A 22,681-nucleotide genomic window follows, 5' to 3' on the forward strand; every position below is an offset into this window, starting at 1 on the left:
CCGGTATGGCCCTTTAAGAAGGAAGGGAAAAAAATGCGCCTGTGCCACACCCCGCTTCACGAGAAAGGGTGTGTCTAACAGGCTCCCCGTCACACCCACCGCAGGAAAGCGCTGAACACCGCCCCCCTCCCCATCTCCTCTCTCATAACGGAGGTTTGTTAATATTTATTATTCCGTACAAATAAAACACCATCTTCCCAACGGGGTCAGAGCGGGTGCCTTCAATCGGCCCTCGACTTACGTCATATGTAGGTGACATAAGCGCTTCCCCTTCAACGCCACACGCGCACACACACGTACGGCATGCAGTCCGCACGGCGCGGCGCCGGGACTGCGTGTGGATGCGATGCGAGCGGCGCTAAACGTGCACACATGCTCGGACGGCGGAGGAGGAGGAGGAGGAGGTGACGGCTTTTTTTTTTTTTAATTTTATCTCTTTATGCGTTTTATTTTTCCTTCCGGGTGATGATGGGGTTGCGGGCCGCGCGCCGCTCAGGTCGCCGGCTTTGCTCTGCGGCTTGCAGGGCTGCAGCGCGGCTTTTGACTGACGGAGATGAGGGGTGGGGACGCAGGGTGGGGTCACAAAGCAGGGAGAGGCGGAGGAGGAAAAGGGAGAGAGAGAGCGCGAAAGAGAGAGAGAGAGAGAGAGCCCAGCCCTTGAAAACGCACACACACGGCAACAACACGGCCGAGATCGAGAGACTCCGGGGGGGGATAAAAAAAAAAGAAAAAAGCAAACGAGAGCCGAGCCGAGCGGAGCGGAGCGGAGCCTTCCCTTCGACGCTGCGGATATGATCTGAGCAGCAGACAGGAAAGCAACGGTGAACGCAGTCTCTCTCTCTCCCCCCCTGCGTTGATTGATTAATTTGCAAAAAAAAAAAAAAGGTTTGGAAGAAAAAAAGGAGAGAAAAAAAATCGCCCGCCACACACAAAAAAAAAGAAAAAAGAAAAAAAAGAAAAAGAGGGCACAGTTGCTATTCAGATACAGCTACACCCAAATCCGACCGACTCCCCCCCCTCCCCTCCTCCTCCACACCTTCTTCTACTCCACCCCTCTTCCGCTGGACCCGCGCAGCAAACCCGAGATGCACACGGAGACCCGAAGCAAGAAAGTAAGTCCGCATGATCAAGTTTTTCCCGTGTTCAATGGAAAAGAGAGAGAGAAAGAGAGAGAGAGAGAGAGACAAGTAATGCACACTGACTCCGTGACCTGGGCTGCCACGGTCGGCTCAACATGTGCCGTTATTGCAGAACCGGAGCGGTCATTTTGGGCACAGTGCAATAACAAGCAGCCCTCTCTGAGTGGCAGTTGTCGCGGACAGCCGCGCGGGGGGGTTCTGCTAGTTTGGACAGCGGCGTTAGGTGGACTTGCAGAGTCCAGCACAGCCTCCTTTCTCACTGGAGATGGTTGTTTGACTCAACGCAAAACTAGCCTGCAGCTCTCTTCCACTTCTCTCTCTCTCGCGCTCTCTCTCTCTCTCTCTCTCTCTCTCTCTCTCTCTCTCTCTCTCTCGCGCTCAGTGTGTGCGCGAGCCCGGCTGGGGCTTAGGGTGTTTTGAAGTGCACTGTGATCTTTCGAGGCAGGAAGGAAACGGGAGGTACAAACTGCAGCTAGGAGGACACCATCTTAGTTTTTAAAGGGCCAGCAGCCCTTTATCGCGCGCGGGCGCGCGCGCGCACGCTCCGGCAGACCTCTGGGAGTCCGCCAGGTGTACCGCCTTCCACCGGCGTGGGGTCTGTAGCCCGGCGTCATACCCCCTCTCTGCGGTTGCATCACCTGCATTTGTCAATAGCGCGGCAGCAGAAAGTGCAGCAGTCCCGACGTGACCGAAGTTCAGTGTAGTTAATGTCGGGGAAGGAGGCTGTGGTTCAGCGAGGAGGCCGCGATGCTCCCTGAACACCTGTACTCACAGATAAAGAGCCCAAGTTTGCCCCCTGTAACACCGACCCTGTCCGGGTCTGTCTGGAGCTGCCGTCCCCCATGCTCAGCATACAGGGTCATACTACTATATAAGACAGGGTCTTATATAAGACAGGATCCTATATAAGACAGGGTCCTATACAAGACAGGGTCCTGATAAGACAGGGTCCTATATAAGACAGGGTCCTGATAAGACAGGATCCTATATAAGACAGGGTCCTATACAAGACAGGGTCCTATACAAGACAGGGTCCTATATAAGACAGGGTCCTATATAAGACAGGATCCTATATAAGACAGGATCCTATATAAGTCGGTCCTGTATAAGACAGGGTAAGATAATTCTGGGCAGTAGGGAAAATATCGCGACAATCGTAGGGAAGTTTGCACAATATCGCTGCACGTCGTTATCTGCTTTACATATGCAGAAAGGCCACGGTTTAACGATCCAACTGCAGTTAATTACACCGAGCTGTTTGGTCATGTAAAGTGTCCCATCAAACCAAAGCTAGTGTCCAAATACTGCTCCCTCAGGTGTTAGAAACAAGGTATAGTGATGATGTGCCTTGTTGCTGACCGCTACAAGTGAGCCTGTTTGCGTTGGTTTCAGAAGGGTTTAACGAATCCTTTGCTGGAAACACTTCTGCTGTCACCTGAGCGGGGGAGCCCCCGGGGTTCTGACGGATCGGGCAAAGGGCCGCTTCCCGAGCAGCGCCGTCTCATACCGTCTGGGGTCCGACTGTAAGCGTCCGGGTCGGGATCTGGTTGGCCTGGCGTGGTGTCGGCCATGTTGACAATTAGAGTTATTATTAGGCCGCCTCTGCTGTCACACACTTGTACAAAAACATTTCGATCATAAATCTCTTATGTTCTCCGTCACGGAGGAGCGGTGCCGGTGTACTGGGTGTGCCAGACGAGCTCTTGGATGGATGAGCTGTCTCTGTGACAGGATCTGTTTAGGGAGGAAAAAACTTCTTTGGGGGGCCTTTTTAACAGATGTAGTCGTAGTGTTCTGGATCTGCCCTAAGTCTTGTGACGGGAGAAGACGTCTACGTCATCCTCGAGAGAGCCCCGGCCCTACATTTGAAACACTATGAGCTAAACCGTCTTTCAACTCGATATCCATGTGGCGACGGGGTGTTGGACGACACCTCCGGACGATTTATTATACCACTAAATGAGTCCTTAAGATGATAAAGCCATTACATAACCCCAAACTTCATGATACCCATGGGTGGGGGGGTGGGTGGGGGGGGTGGATATTTGTCGTGGCGGATAACAACACAGCCGAGAGGAGAAGGGAGTGTAGACGGAGGTGCAGCTACAAATGAGGAAAAGGGAGACGGTACAACAGCGGGCCGAACGGTTAGAGGAGGGGGGTTGACTGTGTATATAACCGAAATACACAACGCGGTGCTCCTCAAGTATTCTGTTTTGTCGGTGCCGCCGCTTTTCTTACTTTTACCTCTGACCGAGCTGAAGGTTTTTGACCCCGCTGGGGTCAACATCAATGTGCTCTCGTCAGGGTTTGGGCGCCGTGTTGTTGGAGGTGCTGTTAAATGATAACAGTACGGTGATGGTGCATCACATCGGCGAGCCCAGTGTGTGTGTGTGTGTGTGTGTGTGTGTGTGTGTGTGTGTGTGTGTGTGTGTGTGTGTGTGTGTGTGTGTGTGTGTGTGTGAATGAGCTTGTATTGGGTGTGTATCGGGGTGGGACTGTGTGTGTGTGTGTGTGTGTGTGTGTGTGTGTGTGTGTGTGTGTGAATGAGCTTCTAATGGGTGTGTATCGGGGTGGGACTGTGTGTGTGTGTCTGTTTGTGAGAGAGATTGTGTTTATATCAGGCTGTGTGTGTGTGTGTGTGTGTCCCAGATCATAGAAATTGGTCAGTGATACTTTCCTGGGTAGGGTTACAGCCAGAGGCCCCTTGGATAAAAGGTTGTTGTGTTTGTGTGCATGTGTGCGTGTGTGTGTGTGTGTGTGTGTGTGTGTGTGTGTGTGTCTGTTGTGTCTATCAGCCTGTCTGTGTGAATGAGAATACAAGTGTGTGTGCTGTGCAATAAGTAATGATTTACTGCATCAATCAAACTTCATTCAAACTAGTTAGACACTTTACCCATCTCCAAGGTGAGTGTCTATACGTGCACTTGCATGCCTTAACTCTGTGTGTGTGCGTGTGTGTGTGTGTGTGTGTGTGTGTGTGAGTCAATAAGCCCTACCCACCTTGTGGCTGTCTGACTGTGTCACCTGGTCATGGTGACATGGATGGCAGGAGGGACCAGAAACGGAGCAGCCAATCGTGGCACATGTTTCACTGTGGCCATGGTAGCCTGGGCACCGTTCCATACACGGAGATAGACTTGTAAAGTGTGTTGTCATTTTGATGCATAAATCATTTGATTTTTCCTCATTTTAACTCCAATGAAAAACAGATCCATAGGGGTGTAAAACAATCCCCTCTAACTGCAACCAGAGCTTTTATTTCACTATATTGCACAGTGCTTCGCCATTGAGTATTTCTTTATCAGTTTTAGATGGATTCAGATAGGCTTAGAAATTGCTGTAAAAAAAAAAAAAATCAATATGCTAATGTTACGCCCCAAGGAAGTCCAGGATGAGGGGAATAACAATAAAAATTAACCCAGGGAAAGAGAAGTGAGGAAAATTGATCTATAAGGAAAAATTAGGAACTCTTTACTAATGTTTTGGCGGCCCAGTGGCCCAGTGGTTAGCACTGTTGCCTCGCAGCAAGAAGGTCCTGGGTTTGAATCCCAGCCCGTCCCAGGTCCCTTGTGTGTGGAGTTTGCACGTTCTCCCCGTGTCTGCATGGGTTCCCTCCGGGTGCTTCGGTCCCCCCCCCCCACAGTTAAAAAAGACATGCATGTTAGGGTTAATACTCTTGCCTGTGCCCCTGAGCAAGGCATTGGAAAGAGGAACTGGAGTTGGTCCCCAGGCACCGCAGCTGCCCACTGCTCCTATACAGTAGGATGGGTTAAATGCAGAGAAAAAAAATTCACTGTAAGAATACAGTTCGTTGTAGGAATACAACGTCAAATAACGTGGCTTTCATTCATGGCCTTCATTCGTTTCAACTCAAATATTGATTAACCAGGACAGACGCCACAGAACACTAAACAAGACAGGAACAGATATCCAGCCTCACCTAAAAAGGGAAAGGCTGGTCTGGTAAAGCAACAAAGAACAATACTACACCCTCCCTCTAAAAGGGAGTCAAACTACCGATTCTGGCGCACAATAACTCGAGAGCTTTAAAACGCTTAAGTAACACACAATCTAGAAACTACCGAGTCCCCAACAGGGCACTGTGTGCTTTCCCCTCCAGGTCTCTATACCCAGGCATTAATGACTTCATAGCAGCAGGTGCAAGTGACCAGTCCCGGTAGCCAGCTAGGAGGCGGGGCAGCACCTGGAGAGAGACACAGGAGGGAAAGAAGCACACACACGGCACCATGGGACAGCGTATCAGCTACAACATTGTCTGTCCCTTTCTTGTGCCGGATTTCAATGTTGTGTGCTTGCAAAAGCAGAGCCCAACGCATCAACCGCTGGTTATGGCTGTACATTCATGCAAGGAAGACCAAGAGGTTGTGATCAGTGTACACAATCACCGGAGATGGACTGGAACCAACATACACTTCAAGGTGCTGTAGAGCAAGTAGCATGGCCAAGGTCACACAAACCAATGCAGCAGATACCTTGCTGGGGGGGGGGGGGGGCAGCGATATCCAGAGTTTTTTCCTGCCCTCTTCTGGACAGCTTCTCTGGAATGATAAGGCATAAGCGTGTTAATATAACACAACCGGGTTTTCCTCTTGCGCTCAGGTGTGCAGATGACATAATCTGTGTCAGAAAACTTGCTCCCCACTACATAGGGATCTGAAAAGGCTAAAACTGTCACTCAACTGCTTTGTTATCAAACTGCTTTTTCATACTGCCCTGCGAGGAGGAGAGTGCTTATTTTGCCAATGAGTATGCATGACGCAAATCCTCCCGACACTGAAACAAAATCCAGCGCGTTAGTCTCTGTTGAAGAACTAGACATGGACTACTCTTTTAGAACTTTCAGTGGGCCACGCACATTGTAATCAAACACAAGTTCAGCTGGGCTGAACCCAAGAGACTCCTGTTTTGCATCAAGAATGACAACAAGAACAAAAAGGCGCCCCTTCATCCCAGTTTTTCCCCAATGTCATGTCAGTACTTCCTCGGCATGGACTTCAGAATTTGATGCCAATGCTCAAGTGTGGTTTGTGACTCTGAATGGTATGTGCTGGCCACAGAGACACACCCAAGAACTGCCAAGTCTGTTTAAAAGTCTGAAAAAGAAAGTTAGTTCCCTGATCAGTCTGCACAACTTTTGGGAGCCCAAATTTGATGAAGAACATGGTCAAAGCTTTAGTGATGGCTGGAGCAGTAATTTTTCAGAGGGGAATTGCCTCAGGGAAATGGATGGAAACACATTACAGACAGTAAAAACTAGTTATTAGACTTCGTGCTGGGCAAGTGACCAACACAGTCCACTATGACGTGTTCAAACGGCTCATCGACAATAGGAATGGGGCGTAGAGGGGCTGGAGGCACTACCTGGTTTGGTTTTCCCACAATTTGACAGGTGTGGCACATTTTTTCAGAAACACACCACATCGGATTTCATTCCTAGCCAAAATAAGTGTTTTAGAATACGGTCGTGGGTTTTAGTCACACCTAGATGACCAGACCATAAATGCTCATGGGTTAGCTCCAGTACATGCTGCTGACAGCAAGCTGGAAAAATTATCTGGTAAACTGTGCCCCAGTCCTTACCTGAATCATCTGTTGTATCATCTGACCAAGAAACCAACTCGCGCATCATCACATTATCAACAAAGAATGACCGTTTTTCACTGCACTCACTCACACTTAGGTTGTCCGTTGTGTCCGATGATGACAATCCTGCCTCTGTCACTTGTGAGTCTTCTTATGGCTGTAAAGCCCAATCCGCGATCCACACTGTTTGCCACAGACAGAACAGGTGAGATCACTGACTGGGGGTGTAAGTGTGGTACTGGCTTCATTTCTCTTCAGACATCTCCTGGTCCGTCGATCACCATGGTCCTTCTCAAGCTTTTGCACCCCTTGTTGACAGAGCTGCCACCAGATGGAGCGTTGGGCGGCAGTGTCCTCCAGCTGGTTCGGGTTCAGGCCGCACTTTTTTATGATGGTCTTCAGTTGGTCTTTGTACCAGTGTCCTCAACACCTGCAGTGAAACACTTGGCCAAGGACGGATCACTTTTCTTGGCACTGATGAGTGTCTCACAGGTCGGCAGCAGTGACACTACAGGAGGAGTAACAGGCTCTGCCACACCCTCATTTTCTTTTGAGAAGCATTTCACCATTTCACCAACAGGTAGCAACCTATCCTCAGACAAAACAGAAACAAACTGTGAGTTGGACAAATCCACATCCTGGACCTGCTTACAGGCTTGAACTCTGGTCAGAACACTAGCTGTGAATACATCTGGATGATTTTGGGCCAGGTCATCATGTTCAGCCTCAGAAAGGGGGACATCAACAACCTCAGGAGCAGAATAGACGTTACCCCTGCTATGTCGTTTCCCATGATTAAGTCAACGCCCTCAATAGGAAAACGGGAGCAAGCGGGCTGGCCAGCAGGAGACACCATTTTAATTAACCTCACACCCTTCGGCTGTTCTGGAGCTGTTGCCTGCTGTTTTCGCATCAAGGTCAGGCAGTCGGCAACTATGAAACCAGTCTCGTGACAGAATAAAACACCATTCCTCAACCTTGGGATTTGACGATGGTGCATTGGCTTGTGTGACATGCTTGTCACCAGTTCTCTGAGACAAATCACAGTAGGAGGAAGAATCGCACTCAGTAAAAACAGTTGTGCGTAAGAGCAAACTCATCCACCAGAGTCGCGGCCTGTTCTACTATAGTTACTTTTTGTTTATTTAGATAGACCACAGTATGCTCAGGCATACATTGTTTAAATTCCTCCAGCAACATCAACTCACGCATGGAGGCTAGGTCATTAGCCTTATATGCTAAACACTATCAAAAACGATCTCTTTCTCTCTGGAAAAATCAACATATGTCTGGCTTGATGTCCTTTCAAGGCTTCGGAAACGCTGTCTATAAGCCTCTGGCCCTAGTTCATACACTCGCAAAATAGCTCTTTTGACCTTATCATACACAAGACTGACTTCAACAGGGATGACCGCTTACACCAAAAATGTATTGTCCACATCTTTTGGCCAATGTAAAGCAGCGGAAATGCACTCAAACCCCGAAGTAAGACTCAACCTCAGACTCTTGAAAAACACAAACCAAGGAGATATTTCTACTCTCATCAAATGTAACAGCAGAATCCGATGATAATTGTGCATCAGCAGAAACAGGAACTGTTGCACCAGAATCCACTTTACCTGTTTGCAGTTCTAACTGACTTAGCTATTAAGATAAGCCAGTTAGAATTGCAGTGTCTGCCTCCATCATCATCATCATCATCAGGTCGAGTATCCTCGGATGGATCTGACCCTCTCGCGCCACCTGTCTCAATCTTGCATAGCAGCTGGAAGATCCTCAGATAGACATCCTGCGTCGTCAACAAGTTGATTGATGTAATTTCTTGCAGGCCTTCCCACATGTGTCTTTCCACGTTTGGGTGACCAAAGCAGAGTGTCGCTTGCAAGTTCTTCCTTGCTGCTCCAGCAATGACCAGCAAATCAAACCCTTCGTTCTTGGATAGTGTTTGAAATGGTGGGTATATTGCCATAGGGACACTTCTTTGTAGGGTGCTTCTTCCAGGATACATTTAGTGCAGCACGTAACATTCTGGTGAAAGCCCCATCAAGTTTGGATTCCAGCCATTTAGTGAGGGTCCAAGAAGATAGATCCATAAGTGAGAATGGACTCAACTGTTGCTCGAAAAAATTCCCGCTTCAGTTTGTCTGGTAATGTGGACTTCCATATGACGTCAAGTCCCTATGCCTCCAATTTTTGTATTTCCAACTCCATTCGGAGCTCAAACTCTCTCTTCTCTGCAAATGAAAACTTTTTTTCCCTGTACCTCCAGCTGAAGACGGGCTGGCACACTTAGTCAGGCATCTAACCTAGAACCAGAAGATGACGCTACAGAAAGTGGATTGAACCATGGCAATGTGAATGGCTTCCCCTCTGTCTCACTATTCTTTACACCAGAAGTAAAGCTAACAGCCTGCTGCTTGGTTGCCTCTCCCACCCGAGGATCAGAGCAACTTTCACCTGAAGGTCCTGCCGTCTCAGAGCGGCCCTCATCCGAGGACACTGCTGCCATAGCCCCAGCTACCAAACCAGGAGGTTCCACAGATGCCAATAAGTCGAAAACTCCTTGGGTTACCAAACCATTTAAAAGAACAGCGTATAGCTCCTTTTTAACAAGGCACCTGGAGACAGGAATACCGTAGTACTCGGCAATCACACACAAGTCATCTTTTGGGCATTTATCAAACTGACCCACAGTAGGATTAGCCACAAACCCGTTCGAATCAAACGCTGCCACACTCACCAAGAACCAACAGAGTATCAGAGTTTCTTTTTTTCCATCCCGGAAAAGCCCCCTAAAGTTACATCCTAAGGAAGTCCAGGAGATGAGGGATGTAACAATAAAAATTACCCCAGGGAAAAACAAACGAAAAAAACGGATCTATAAGGAAAAATCAGGAATAACAGTTCAAATGTCGATTAACCAGGACAGACGCCACAGAACAATAAACAAAACAGAAGAGAAATCCAGCCTTACCTAAAAAGGAGAAGATTGGTCTGGTTTTAAATGCAACAAAGAACAATACAAACAAATAACAGTCGATAAACTACACCCCCCCTCTGAAATGGAGTCAAACTACCGGTTCTGGTACACAATAACTCGAGAGATTTAACACGCTTAAGCAACACACAATCTAGGAACTTCTGAGTCCCCAACAAGGCACTGTGTGCTTTCCCCTCCAGGTTTCTATACCCAGGCATTAATGACTTAGTAGCTGCAGGTGCAAGTGACCAGTCACGGTAGCCAGCTAGGAGGTGGAGCAGCACCTGGAGAGACACAGGAGGGAAAGAAACACTGTAGGACAGCACATCAGTCACAACATTGTCTGCCCCTTTCTTGTGCCTGATTTCAATGTTGTATGCTTGCACAAGCAGAGCCCAACGCATCAACTGCTGGTTATGGTTGTACATTTGTGTCAGGAAGATGAAGAGGTTGTGATCAGTGTACACAATCACCGGAGATGGACTGGAACCAACATATACTTCAAGGTGCTGTAGAGCAAGTAGCATGGCCAAGCTCACACAAACCATTGAAGCAGATACCTTGCTGCGGGCGGCAGTCACCAGAGTTTTTTCCTGCCCTCTTCTGGACAGCTTCCCTGGAATGATAAGGCTTAAGCATGGTAATATTACACAACCAGGCTTTCCTCTTGCGCTCAGGTGTGCGGATGACATAATCTGTGTAAGAAAATTTGCTCTCCGCTATATAGGGACCTACAAAATAGGCATTGAAAGCAGAGCCAGGCTTTCGCAGTAAAACTAAAGCTTGATCACCAGGCTAAAACTGTCGCTCAACCGCTTCGTTATCAAACCGCTTTTTCATTCTGCCCTGCGAGAAAGAGAGGGCTTCTTTTGCCAATCAAGATGCATGATGCAAACGTTCCTGACACGTTAGTCTCTGGAGAAGTACTAGACATGAATTACTCTTTTAGGACTTTCAGTGGGCCACACACATTGTAATCAAACACAAGTTCAGCTGGGCTGAACCCAAGAGACTCTTGTTTCGTGTCAAGAATGGCAACAAGAACAAAAACGTACCCCTTCATCCCAGTTTTTCCCTGTGTCGTGACGGTACTTCTTCGGCACGGACTTCATCCTTCCATAGTCATTTCCATGACTGCAGAAAGGTCATGTCATGTTTTTCCAAAAAAATCCTCTAGACAAGAGGAATCAGGACCCTCTTTCCCATTAAAATCCTACTAATTTCCTGGGTTTCAAATCCGTATTGTAGATAAGCCCCCAGCCCTTAAAAAATACTTGTCAAGTAGATTCCAACTTTTTCACAGAAGCCACTTTTCATGGGCATCCAGTGATTTCTTGCATTTTAGTGACATCAAATGCCTTCCTGTTCTGTTATCACCTCTGTATCATCACGTCCTTGTTTATGTTGAGATGAAAGAATAGCAGATAGACCTGATTGCATTTCTGTTTTTCTTACATTGCCAATATCTGCACAAGTCTCAGTTGACTTTTGCTATTATTAAATTAGAGCCACACTGCAGGCGAATCGGAAGCAATATTTGTCCATGAGAATTCAAAGCCATGGTCTCTGCATCTACATATGGGGGACAAATAAAAGGAAAAACCTGAATGATTTACCCCTAACATGAGAGGGTTTGGGGGATCTTTTATGCTGTGCGGGGCATTTTGCTGGCATGGTTTAGGTCCACTAGCTCACTTAGAGGGGAGGGTCACTGCAAATCACTACAAAGTTATTCAGAGTGATCACCTTTATCCTATGATGAAACCTTTTTTTTTTTATAAATTTATTTCTGATTTTTCCCTTTTTTCTCCCAATTTAGTGGCCAATCGATCCCTGTTTTAATTCAAACACCCACCCTCGTACTGCACGCGTTCGCCAACTGCATCTCTCCGGCCGGCAGTCTCGAAGGAGACCACCTCCCCACTTTCGTGACAAGGCGACTCCAGGCCGAACCACTGTTTTTTCCGACACACACAGACGAATTCACGTGACGAACACAAGCCGACTCCGCCCCCCTCCCGAAGACAGCATTGCCAATGATTGCTGCTATGATGAAACCTTTTTAATCCTGATGGGAGTGGTCTCTTCCAGGATGACAAGTGTCCCCATCCACAGGGCACAAGGGGTCCCTGAATAATTTGCTGAGTATGAAAATGATGTAAATCATATGCTATGGCCTTTGGAGATCTCAACCCAAACAGATCTCAACCCAATTGAACATTTTGATTTGAAGATTTGAAGATTTTGGACCAACGTGTTGGACAGCGCTCTCCACCACCATCATCAACACAGCAAATCAGGGAATATTTGTTTGAAAAGTGGTGTTCCAGCCCCCCAGTAGAGTTCAGAGACTCGCAGAATCTGTTAAATGGAGCATTGAAGTTGTTCTGGAGGCTCGTGGAGGCCCAACACCTTACTAAGACACTTTATGTTGTTTTTTTCCCTTTCATTTGTCACTTGTCTGTACATCTCTCAGCCACGAGTATGCATTTTCATTGTTTGGTAGTGGGGTGTGCTTTATCTTCAGCTGCAAGCAGAGAGAGAGAGAGAGAGAGAGAGGGAGAGAGAGAGCGAGGGGGCGTGGGAGAGCAGAAGCAATAGCGGCTGATTACTGATCAGTTGACGTGCTATGCTTTACATTCTGCAGTGAGGCTGGGTCCTGGATTGACACACTGACATTGACATGAACCTTATCATAGGAAGGCACTCAGAAAAGATGCACAGGGCATCTGGGTAGCGTAGCAGTCTATTCCATTGCCTGCCAACACGGGGATTGTCGGTTCGAATCCCCGTGTTACCTCCGGCTCGGTTGGGCGTCCCTACAGACACAACTGGCTGCGTCTGCGAGTGGGAAGCCGGATGTGGGTATGTGTCTTGGTCGCTGCACTTGCACCTCCTCTGGTTGGTTGGGGCGCCTGTGCAGGGGGGAGGGGGAACTGGGGGGAATGGCGTGATCCTCCCACGTGCTACGTCCCCCTGTCAGGTGAAAAGAAGCGGCTTGCGACTTTACATGTATCGGAGGAGGCATGTCGTAGTCCGCAGCCCTCCCCGAATCGGCAGACGGGGTGGAGCAGCAACCGGGACAGCTCGGAGGAGTGGGATGATTGGCCGGATACAACTGGGGAGAAAAAGGGAGAAAATTTAAAAAAAAAAAAAAAACATACAGACACTCTGAAATGCTGCACCGAAAGATGCTTTGGGAAAAGACACTGCGAAAATAGAGAGGGAACTGGCATCAGAGGCTCCAGCACAGCTGAATACCCACCTGTACGACGTGCTGAGCAGAGACCTTGCACCGTGTAAATAGTTCCTGTACATAAAACCCCGTGTTTCTGCCAAACCTGTGTCCGTCCTCAACCTGGCAGCTGTACAGGCCGGTGTCAAACTCAACATGTTGATCATGTGAATGCTGAACTCTGAAGGTGCAGATACACAGAATCTGGCGAGGATGCATCTGTACACACTGGACCACTGAACGCTTCGGCCGGCGGGCGGTGCTTGGTTTTGGTTTGCCCGTTTTCAACATGGCGGGGGGGGGGGGTCACAAATCTTCTCATTTTACAGCTAAACCGCTCGTGAAATTATATTTCTGAAATCATTGGAGGCGAGAAATAGACAACGCAGTAACAGAATCTTGATTCATGTTCTATTAGCACTGCCTAGTTTGACAGAGCTGGGTGCGTTGTGCTGGACGGACTTATTTCCATAAAGTTGAGGTCAAGCACTGTGTGGCCCGCTGTCCTGCTCTCCATAGAAAATGAATAGGATCCGTCAACTTGTGGATCTCGGGCGGCACGGTGGTGCAGTGGTTAGCGCGGTCGCCTCACAGCGAGGAGGTACTGGGTTCGAGCCCCGGGGTAGTCCAACCTTGGGGGTCGTCCCGGTTCGTCCTCTGTGTGGAGTTTGCATGTTCTCCCCATGTCTGCGTGGGTTTCCTGCGGGAGCTCTTGTTTCCTCCCGCAGTCCGAAAAAATGGAAGTCAGGTGAATCGGCCGTACTAAAATTGTCCCTAGGTATGAATGTGTGCGTGTGTGTGTGTGTGTGGGCCCTGTGTGATGGCCTGGCGGCCTGTCCAGGGTGTCTCCCCGCCTGCCGCCCAGTGACTGCTGGGATAGGCTCCAGCATCCCCACGACCCTGAGAGCAGGATAAGTGGTTCGGATAGTGGATGGATGGATGGAACTTGCGGATCTCCTGTTCTCCACAGAAAATTAATAGGCTCTGTCAACTTGACATCCGTCAGCGGGATCTGGTGTATCTGCACCTTAATACCCGTTCACACCAACATGATTTCAGAAAAAAGGCTGCCGCCGTATCCTGGCCCTGTTTCTAAGGACTCTGAGCCACAGACCCTTTCACACCCAGAAGCTGTTAAACCCAAGGATTTCAGTTTGGTTTCAAGGAGGTAGAATGAATCCTGACTCAAAATCTCTTTTCTAGCTGATAATAAAGAAACGGCTGTGCAGTCCGGGGTGGCTGGCGGTGATATGTGCACGCTCGCGTGCGTGTTTGTGTTTGATCCAGCCATTTAATCAGAGATGTTTGACCTGGCACAGCAGGTGAACATGTTGAACCACCTGGCAGAGGACTACTATTAAGAACCACGGCCTTGTAAATAATGAAATAATGTTGAAATAACCCGGGATTCACCCGTAACGTAGTCTGGTATGAACGGTCAAACCCAGGTTGACCTTGTGTTCAGTAGCTCATGACATACACAGGTCCTGAGTGTGAATGCGGCCTACTGTAACTTAATATAACTGTGATTGTAAAGCCCGCTGGGACTTAATTATGATGTAGGCCCGTAAAAGTAAAACTAACTTGACTTTAGAGTAAAGTTGGTTAGGTTGGCGGCCTGACAAGCTGGCTGGGTGACTGGTTTCCTGCCAGCCTGAATGACCAGCTGAAAGACTGTGTGCATGTTAGCTTGGAGCAAGCTCAACGATCAGTGTCCAAGTAGGTTACTAGCTGTACTAGCTGGTTGGTTAGAATTTTCTGTGTGTGTGTGTGTGTGTGTGTGTGGGTGTGTGTGTTTGTGTTTCAGAGGGATTAGCATGTAGGTAAACCCGCTTCCTGTATCTGTCCCCTGCACAAAAAAGCACCACAACCGCTTTTGCACACTTCGCAGGAGCAGATGCAACATGTTGACCCATGAATTTCTCCACGCCGTCCTGCTCACCGCCCTGAGACCGGGTTTAATTATTATCCCCGTAACACACTTACCGCAACTTACCTCTCTGTTGATTAGCTTTCTGTTTCCCTGCCAGAGGAGATGACTGGGAGCGTGGACTTTCCACTGTCCTGATAGCAGCTGGGGGTGCGTGTAGGGCCCTGTGATTTAAGAAATGTGGAAAACACAGGCAGAATCACGGAACGCAAGCAGGGAAAATGGATTTCGGATGTGACCACAAAAGTGTGCGTAATCTAGAGATTCGGGGGGGGGGAGATTATTGTGAAATGTTGTGCGATTGTATTAGCATATTAAAGTAACTTGTCTGTGGACTGTCCGTTGTACTTACTCGCAGAAACCTTTTTGCGCTTGGATGTGTTTGTGCACGTGACTGTGCACGTCGCAGCGTCCACACCTCTACTGTATGTATGGATGGAGCGTCATTTTCTTCAGCCTCACAATAGAGGTCTGCGAGCCTGTCGGTTACCGACGGGTCCTGACATGCCGAGTTTATTCGGGCCGGGATCGGGCCATTTTTATATTTTTTGTTAATAGACCGGGCTCGCGTTGGACTCGGGCTCTTTCCCCTTCCCATATACGTGCAGAGCACATATAGGCCACTGTATGAAATGTTGTTCTATTTATTATATTATGAATATTATACATATGCATGGACGTGTGCATTACACGTGACAGTTGACCATGCTGTGTGTGTGGGTTTGTGTGTATCAGAGAGAGCTTAAAGTGATATTAGGGTCGGGCTTGGGCTGAAAATTCCAGACTTTGTCGAGCTGGGACCGGGCTAGGACTTGAGCACCACGGGCCAGAGCCGGGCTAGGGCGGGAGTATTTGGCACATGCAGGACTCTAGTTCACAAGACTAATTGATTAACGAACATAATGTTGCTAGGCAACTGTTAAAAAAACAGACCAACAGACTGATGATGACGATTCATTGACTGTCCAATCAAATCAAAGTATTAGATGATGTCATATATTACCAGAAGCTGATTGGTTCTGTGAAACAGTTTAATTATGCTGACGACCAGGAGGAGAGTTTGGCTTTAGTCACGTTTTCACAACAGCAGTTGTGATATTTTGGGTAACTTGACATCAACATACCTGTTTAAAAGGAAAATCCGAGCTTGGAAAACGTGATTTGCGTTGGACCGGATCTTAACGATCAGGTTGTTGGTGTGCACACAACCCAGTTGTCTGGTGGTAACGTCTAGCCCTGTGCTTTGGACTTGGACTTGGCCTGCGGTGTGAGGTGGAGAAGGAGTGCGGGGTGGGGGAGTGGGTGAAAGGGGGGGGGGTTGTGGGTGGAGGAGTGCGGGGTGGGGGAGTGGGTGAAAGGGGGGGTTGTGGGTGGAGGGAGGCATCGTCAGAGGAGGTGTTGTGTTGTTTGTGGTGGGGTCATGGTGCGTTTCCAACTTGATTTGGATCTAACTTGGATCTTAGCCGTGACCTAACGTGTGTTTTTCTGTGCGTTTGTTGATGTCACACAGTCCCTTGATATTTTTTTTTATCATTAAGATGCACGTATTTATATTATTTTTTTTATTTTTTTTTTTCCAGTTTGCTGAGCAGTCTTGCTTGCTTAGTCTGGCTGGCCGCAGGGCTTCACAGCTATTTATAACCACACAGCAGTGTTTATATGGTGAAGTCAGAACAGAGCTGACAGGCGAACTTCATGGCTTAACTGGGTTGGGGCTCAGAAACTGGTGAACAGATCTGCCGGACGAGGCGGAGGACTGGTATGGATTACTGACAGACTGGCTGTGCGGGCGATGACTGCTGATAGTTAACTTATTTTATTAATAACAATAATAATGATAATAATAATGACAATATTATTATTATTATTATTAAATGGCCATAATAATGATGATGATGATGATACAGTTTCTATCTAAAATGAGTAACATGAATAAAAGACTGGTGCACGAAATCTCCATACAATATTAAAGTTGGTAAGTTTGTATAAATGAATTAAAGTGGTGATTAAGAAGTTAATACTAGGTTTGCCAGTATGTGGACTGGTTGTAGAAGAAACACACCTACCACCGGCACCTCACCCTGCTGTCTGTCAATCAGTTTAGCTCTCTCTCTCTCTCTCTCTCTCTCTCTCTCTCTCTCTCTCTCTCTCTCTCGCCTCGCTATAATGAGGAGTAAGTTGTCAGTGTTCACAAACACATACAGAGGCTAGTTCAAGCACAGCCAGACAACACAACACACACACACACCACACAGGTGAGTGCACACATAAGTGCACAAGGTTCAGTTTGTGGAGAGGGGCTCGGCTGGCCCAGCTGCCGTCTGTCCTAACTACACACGGTGGAGTCAGGTTAACTCTGTCTGCGTACGGCTGCCGTCTCAGGTGATGCAGCCAACCTCACCTTTAAGAAAAAAAAAAGATTTGTTGGGGATGACGGCTAGTGGATTGTAGAAAAACGATGAAATTAATGGAATAGTTTACATTCCTACGTACTCAGGAATCAGCAACTCTTTATTTGCCATTTCATTTCATGTACTTGTGTACATGAAGTGAAATGAAATATTGTTTCCCGCAGCCCACAGCAGTGCAGCACAAAGATAAAAGCACATCCATAAACTACAAGAATACACATATCCAAACTAACACATATATCCAAACTAAACAAAAATATCACTGTCCGAGGGAACAACGCCAGCCAGGATGACTGTCAGAAATGCCGGTCTGCATGGGCTAGCAGTTAGCTTAGTCCGCCCCGCTTCCGTGTCCTGTCAGACCGCCCTCGGTGTTTCCTCCCAGGGTGCAGCTCCAGGCAGGGGTCGTGGTCCCTGGGCCCACTGGACGAAACAGACCAAGCCCTCTCAGCCGATCCAGCGCCAGCTGTCTCAGCCAGACACCCTCGACACACCTCCCCGCACTCCACATGACGACACCAAAAACACCACAGTCAACGCCAGGTGAGGCCACCGCCAGACCACCCTCGGTGTTATCGGAACTGCCGGTCTGCATGGGGTAGCATTTAGCTCAGCCTGCCCTGCTTCCGCATCCTGTCAGACCGCCCTTGGTGTTACCTCCTCGGGCGGGCTCAGCTGCGGGCAGGGCCGTGGTCCCTGGGCCCACAGGACACGGCAGACCAAGCTGTCCCAGACGATCCAGCGCCAGCTCTCCCAGCCATCAAACGAAGACAAAACTTAGATACAGACATGGACAAAGACACTGCATAGACGGTACTGGGTGAGGCCGCCACAAAAGTGAATTTGCGCTGCCATCTTTCCACACCGGAAGCAGAAACTCATCACTGTCCTCAGCACTCACCCGTGGATGCCCATGTGATTTTGAAAAATACATTCCTGCACACTGGAAGGTCGAGCAAGACTGAAATGTCTGAATAAATTGTGACGCTCATGCAAGAGCAGTGTGCGGGAATCTCTCAACTATGTTAATGTCTTGACGCATTTGCACAAGACTGCTTTGGAGGTGCAAATATAGTTTCTCTAAAAATACAATTGTGACTGGAATTAGATGACCCCCAATTTTTGTTTTTCCTTGCCCTCTTTGCCAATCAGGACCTTCACATGTACACACACACACACACACACACACACACACTGGAGGTTTCAGGTGGTCATTTTTCCATGTGTTTTAAGGAGACTAGAGAGAAGATGGGCACACAGAATAAGAGGAAGCTTTGTGGGTTGACCTGTATGATAATCTTCTCCTGGATTGCCACCTTGCCGTGGTGGAGAAGCTTGCCATGTACCAATGATCCCAAGAGCTATGACGTCCGGAGCTTGGCTCCTGGTAGGATCACCCAAGGCGGACAGGTCAAGGGTTCCAGATGAAGTGCGATCCAACAAAGCCCTTAATAGCGGAACTGGTGGAAGATGTTGCCAGGTCACAGTGGCAGTCAAGGCGATGACGGCTGCAACAGAGGGTGGTCACCAGTCGTCTTGGTTCTCCATGACATTGGACTCTGGCCACCCCCTGCCAAGGACCATGTGGTGGCTGCAGGGGCCTCAGCCACTCCATGTAAAAAGCTGTCACGTGCAGGCGTCCTCCCATTATGCGGCTCCAGGATTATCCTCTACGCCCACCCAAGGACCCAGAGGGAGGACGGTCATACTCGACCCCAAGTGACTGCCAATGATGATGACAGTGTGATAATATAAAGAAGAGAGGGTCGCACTCAGAAATATACCAACCAATAGAGTTATTATATCATATGTCAGCAAAGCACAAAACCTTTTCAGTTATCCGGCCTTCATTAGTGTGTACGAAAAAACCCAAAACAAAGGGACAGTGGCCAGGTAAGTTAACAGGTGAATGCAATCACCCAAAGTGAGCGCGTAGAATCTCAGTTAATCAGCGCTGTACAATGAAATTATACACTTTCACCAGAGGCATAACAATAAATCAGCCAGACATTTCGAACAATAATCATTGAAAACATATTACATAACACTGTGGTTATCACTGTGGACCTTAAAGTGGCCATATCATAATCATTTCAGCTCTATATTTTTATCCTTGAGCTCCACAAGATTAGCTTTGCATGAGTCACAGTTTAAAAAAAATCCTTATTTACCTTATATACTGGTCCTCTGTGCAGCCCCTCAGTTCATCCTCATGTCTGATCCAGACAAGAAGCCCACTGCTTTCTTCTGATTGGCCAACTTCCGGGAAGCCTACCTGAGAGGAAGCAGTCAGGGGTGGCTAGATTTTTTTTCTTTCTTCCAATTTCCCCCATTTTTCTCCACAATTGTATCTGGCCAATTACCCCGCTTTTTTTCTTTTTTGTGAGCCGTTTTTTGAGTGACCAGCACAAATACCCACACCCGACTTCCCACCCACAGACACGGCTATTTGTGTCTGTAGGGACGCCCGACCAAGCCGGAGGTAACGCGGGGATTCGAACCGGCGATCCCGTGTTGGTAGGCAACGGAATAGACCGCTACGCTACCCGGGCGCCCCAGGCGGTGGCTAGATGGGGTACAGCCCCGGACGGAGGTGACGCAAAATCTCGCCGGGCGTATTTCGTTGCTATGGCGCTAGCTAGCCTAGCTAACCTCCCGAGAGACATGGCGGCAAATTCAGAAGAAGCCCACGGAGGCTCTTTTCACAGTTTCCCTTCGCGTAGATCTTTTGAAGGGATTTAAAAATATATATATATGAGGACGACACGCTGACGAAATTCGTTGTTTCGACAAAAGGCAAGGCTTTTGGTCAGGAGGGTGAGTTTTCATACTAGTTAACTTTAATTATCTAGCTAGTTAGCATTGCTATCTATAGCTTAGCTAACGTTACAAATGTGACGTTACGTTAGCTATCGTTAGCTAACAGTTTGAAGTGGATTTGTAAGATATACATTAGCTAGTTAGCTAGCTACATCCCACGGCTCATGATTTTATTTCATTTTACTAAGGTACGCTACGTAGCTATCTATTTGAACCAATGTAGATAACTTTTAATGCTAACTGTACAATACAGACTGGCCATGCATGTTGAGGAAAATAGGGATGATGGTAAGTTATGTAATGCTAACGAACGTTAGCTAGCTAATGTAATGACAGCAATAGGCCACTGATTTGCTCTAGTTAACTCACTCTTACTGACCCCACACAAGGATCCAAGAAAATAACGTGGGAGCTAAAATATGTGCCTTTTGATGGAGTACCCTTCGTGGTGGTAGGGAGGAACATCTACTCCTGCCACCGGGGTAAAGACAAACTTAAGAAAGAAAAGCAAACAAGACAACAACAACTGGTATGTAATAAACAGTTACATGCACTTTGCTTAATATATCAATTTAGATAGTGGCTATTCATACATGGAGTATCAGAAGTAAAAAAAGTGTATTTATACGGCCCAACCTTAGCCCTTCTGCTGGTTGTGCTACTTCTTATAACTCTATGTAAAGCTCCACTTACGAATAGCCACTCCGATCAGTTTAACCTGACCACAAAATGTAGCAAAGTTGGATATCGTTGTGTAATGTGAATTAAAACTACTTTTGTCTATATGATAAAATATTGAATAGTATTTTAGTACTTCTGACATCATGCAGGGTGTATTTTCAGTAGTGTATATTCTCTCCATATTTGTCTTAGCTTGAAGACCACTTGGACCACTCTTATAAAGAGAGGCGACATCTTCTTCAAGATTAAAAGAAACTGGACTGCCCAGCCATAATCTGTGTGGTTCATCTAATCAGATTCCCTGGTTACAAGGTATTTTCAATCATTTTCTTTATTAATATTTAATATATCTGTCTCTATAAATATCAGTTGGTATTGTATGTTTTTCAGATACCTGATGACTTGCACAAACAGAAGGGGGAGAGCGCCAGGCATTCAAGATTCGTATTAGCAACGAATCACTCGGATGTGAAGTTTGAGGAGCAATATGTTGCATGCTCCCCAGAGAGCGAGGAGCACAAGAACCATCCTGTGGTAGGAGAGGTCAGTTGCAGTTAGCCTACTTAGAGATCTGTTGTGTTTGCATGAAGAATTACATAATCAAAGAGTTACAGACATTCCATAAAAGAGACATGATACTATTGCTCCCTTTATAGGCAGCTGAGGCCCGTGAGCCAGTGGACCCCAGGATAGAGAGGCACATTGGAAAGTTAGCGAAGTCAGGAGACACATCTCCATCTTTGTGTCTGAGCTGTTCAGAGGAGAGGCTCCCTCTTCACCAACAAGGAGGAGGTTTTACCCCCGTGACAAAGACATCAGAAACATAATCAGGAAGACAAAGGAGAGCACAAGACAGTCAAGCATTGACTAGGTCGATCTGCAGGTAACATCGTTGTCGGTAGGAGATGTTTTTATAGGATTGAAACAACATTGGTTGCATTTAGCTTTAACCTCCATGCCACTGAATAATGTGAGGCCAGCAGTCAGGGGGAAACAGAGCTCGATGGGGAAATGGAGTTTGATAAAACACTGGTGTAGGAGGTTTCTTAAGCAAACTATACATCTAAGTAACATAATTTCTCGTTCTTGATTGGAAATGGCAACTTCTCAAATCTGTCTGTGCATGTTTGAGCCTGGACAGCACAAACATCCGCAGCAACAAAGATTACAGCAGGACGTCTCGTAAATATCATGCTCATTACCAGCTTATTGTGTGACATAAAGGGGGATTTATGCTGTCAATAATAAGCTGTATATAAAAATGTTTCTGTTTACGCCCCTGTTAATCGGTGTACGTGTGGGGAAAAATGCCGACTGAAGTGGAAAACGTCTGCTGTCAGGAAATAACAAAGGTTATGTAGCTAGTAAAATGTTATTTTGCTGTCGCCAAATGACTGTATAGTATCTCCCTGCACTGTCGGTTATTTGTATGCTGGAGAACATTAAATGCTTATAATGCTGCTCGAGTAGACTCTTGTGAGAACATGTACATACATTTACCAAGAAGACCATAGTTTGACAGGCTTTTGGCTTGGAATATGTTGGCTTGAGCATAACTTTTTGGTATTATAAAAATGATAGTTGGGCGTCTGGGTAGCATAGTGGTCTATTCCGTTGCCAACCAACACGTGGATCGCCGGTTTGAATCCCCGTGTTACTTCCGGCTTGGTCGGGCGTCCCTACAGACACAATTGGCTGTGTCTGCGGGTGGGAAGCCGGATGTGGGTATGTGTCCTGGTTGCTCCACTAGCACCTACTCTGATTGGGTCGGGGCGCCTGTTCAGGGGGGAGGGCGAACTGGGGGAATAGCGTGATCCTCCTACGTGCTACGTCCCTCTGGTGAAACTCCTCACTGTCAGGTGAAAAGAAGCAGCTGGT

At 47.5% G+C, this 22,681-nt stretch overlaps 1 protein-coding gene across 2 annotated transcripts in view; it reads left to right on the plus strand.

Moving 5' to 3' along the window:
• Positions 1 to 591: 591 nt before the first annotated feature.
• klf8 (Kruppel like factor 8) overlaps positions 592 to 22,681 on the plus strand; it is a 109,379-nt gene continuing 87,289 nt past the window's right edge. For both annotated transcript variants that reach the window (XM_056284836.1, XM_056284837.1), the window contains exon 1: positions 592 to 1,112. In XM_056284836.1, coding sequence (XP_056140811.1) covers positions 1,086 to 1,112 — 27 coding nt within the window. In that variant the 5' untranslated portion in view covers positions 592 to 1,085. The remainder of the gene's footprint in view (positions 1,113 to 22,681) is intronic.

This window comes from Lampris incognitus, chromosome 8 (genome assembly GCF_029633865.1).
Source record: "Lampris incognitus isolate fLamInc1 chromosome 8, fLamInc1.hap2, whole genome shotgun sequence".
Taxonomy (NCBI): Eukaryota; Metazoa; Chordata; class Actinopteri; order Lampriformes; family Lampridae; genus Lampris; species Lampris incognitus.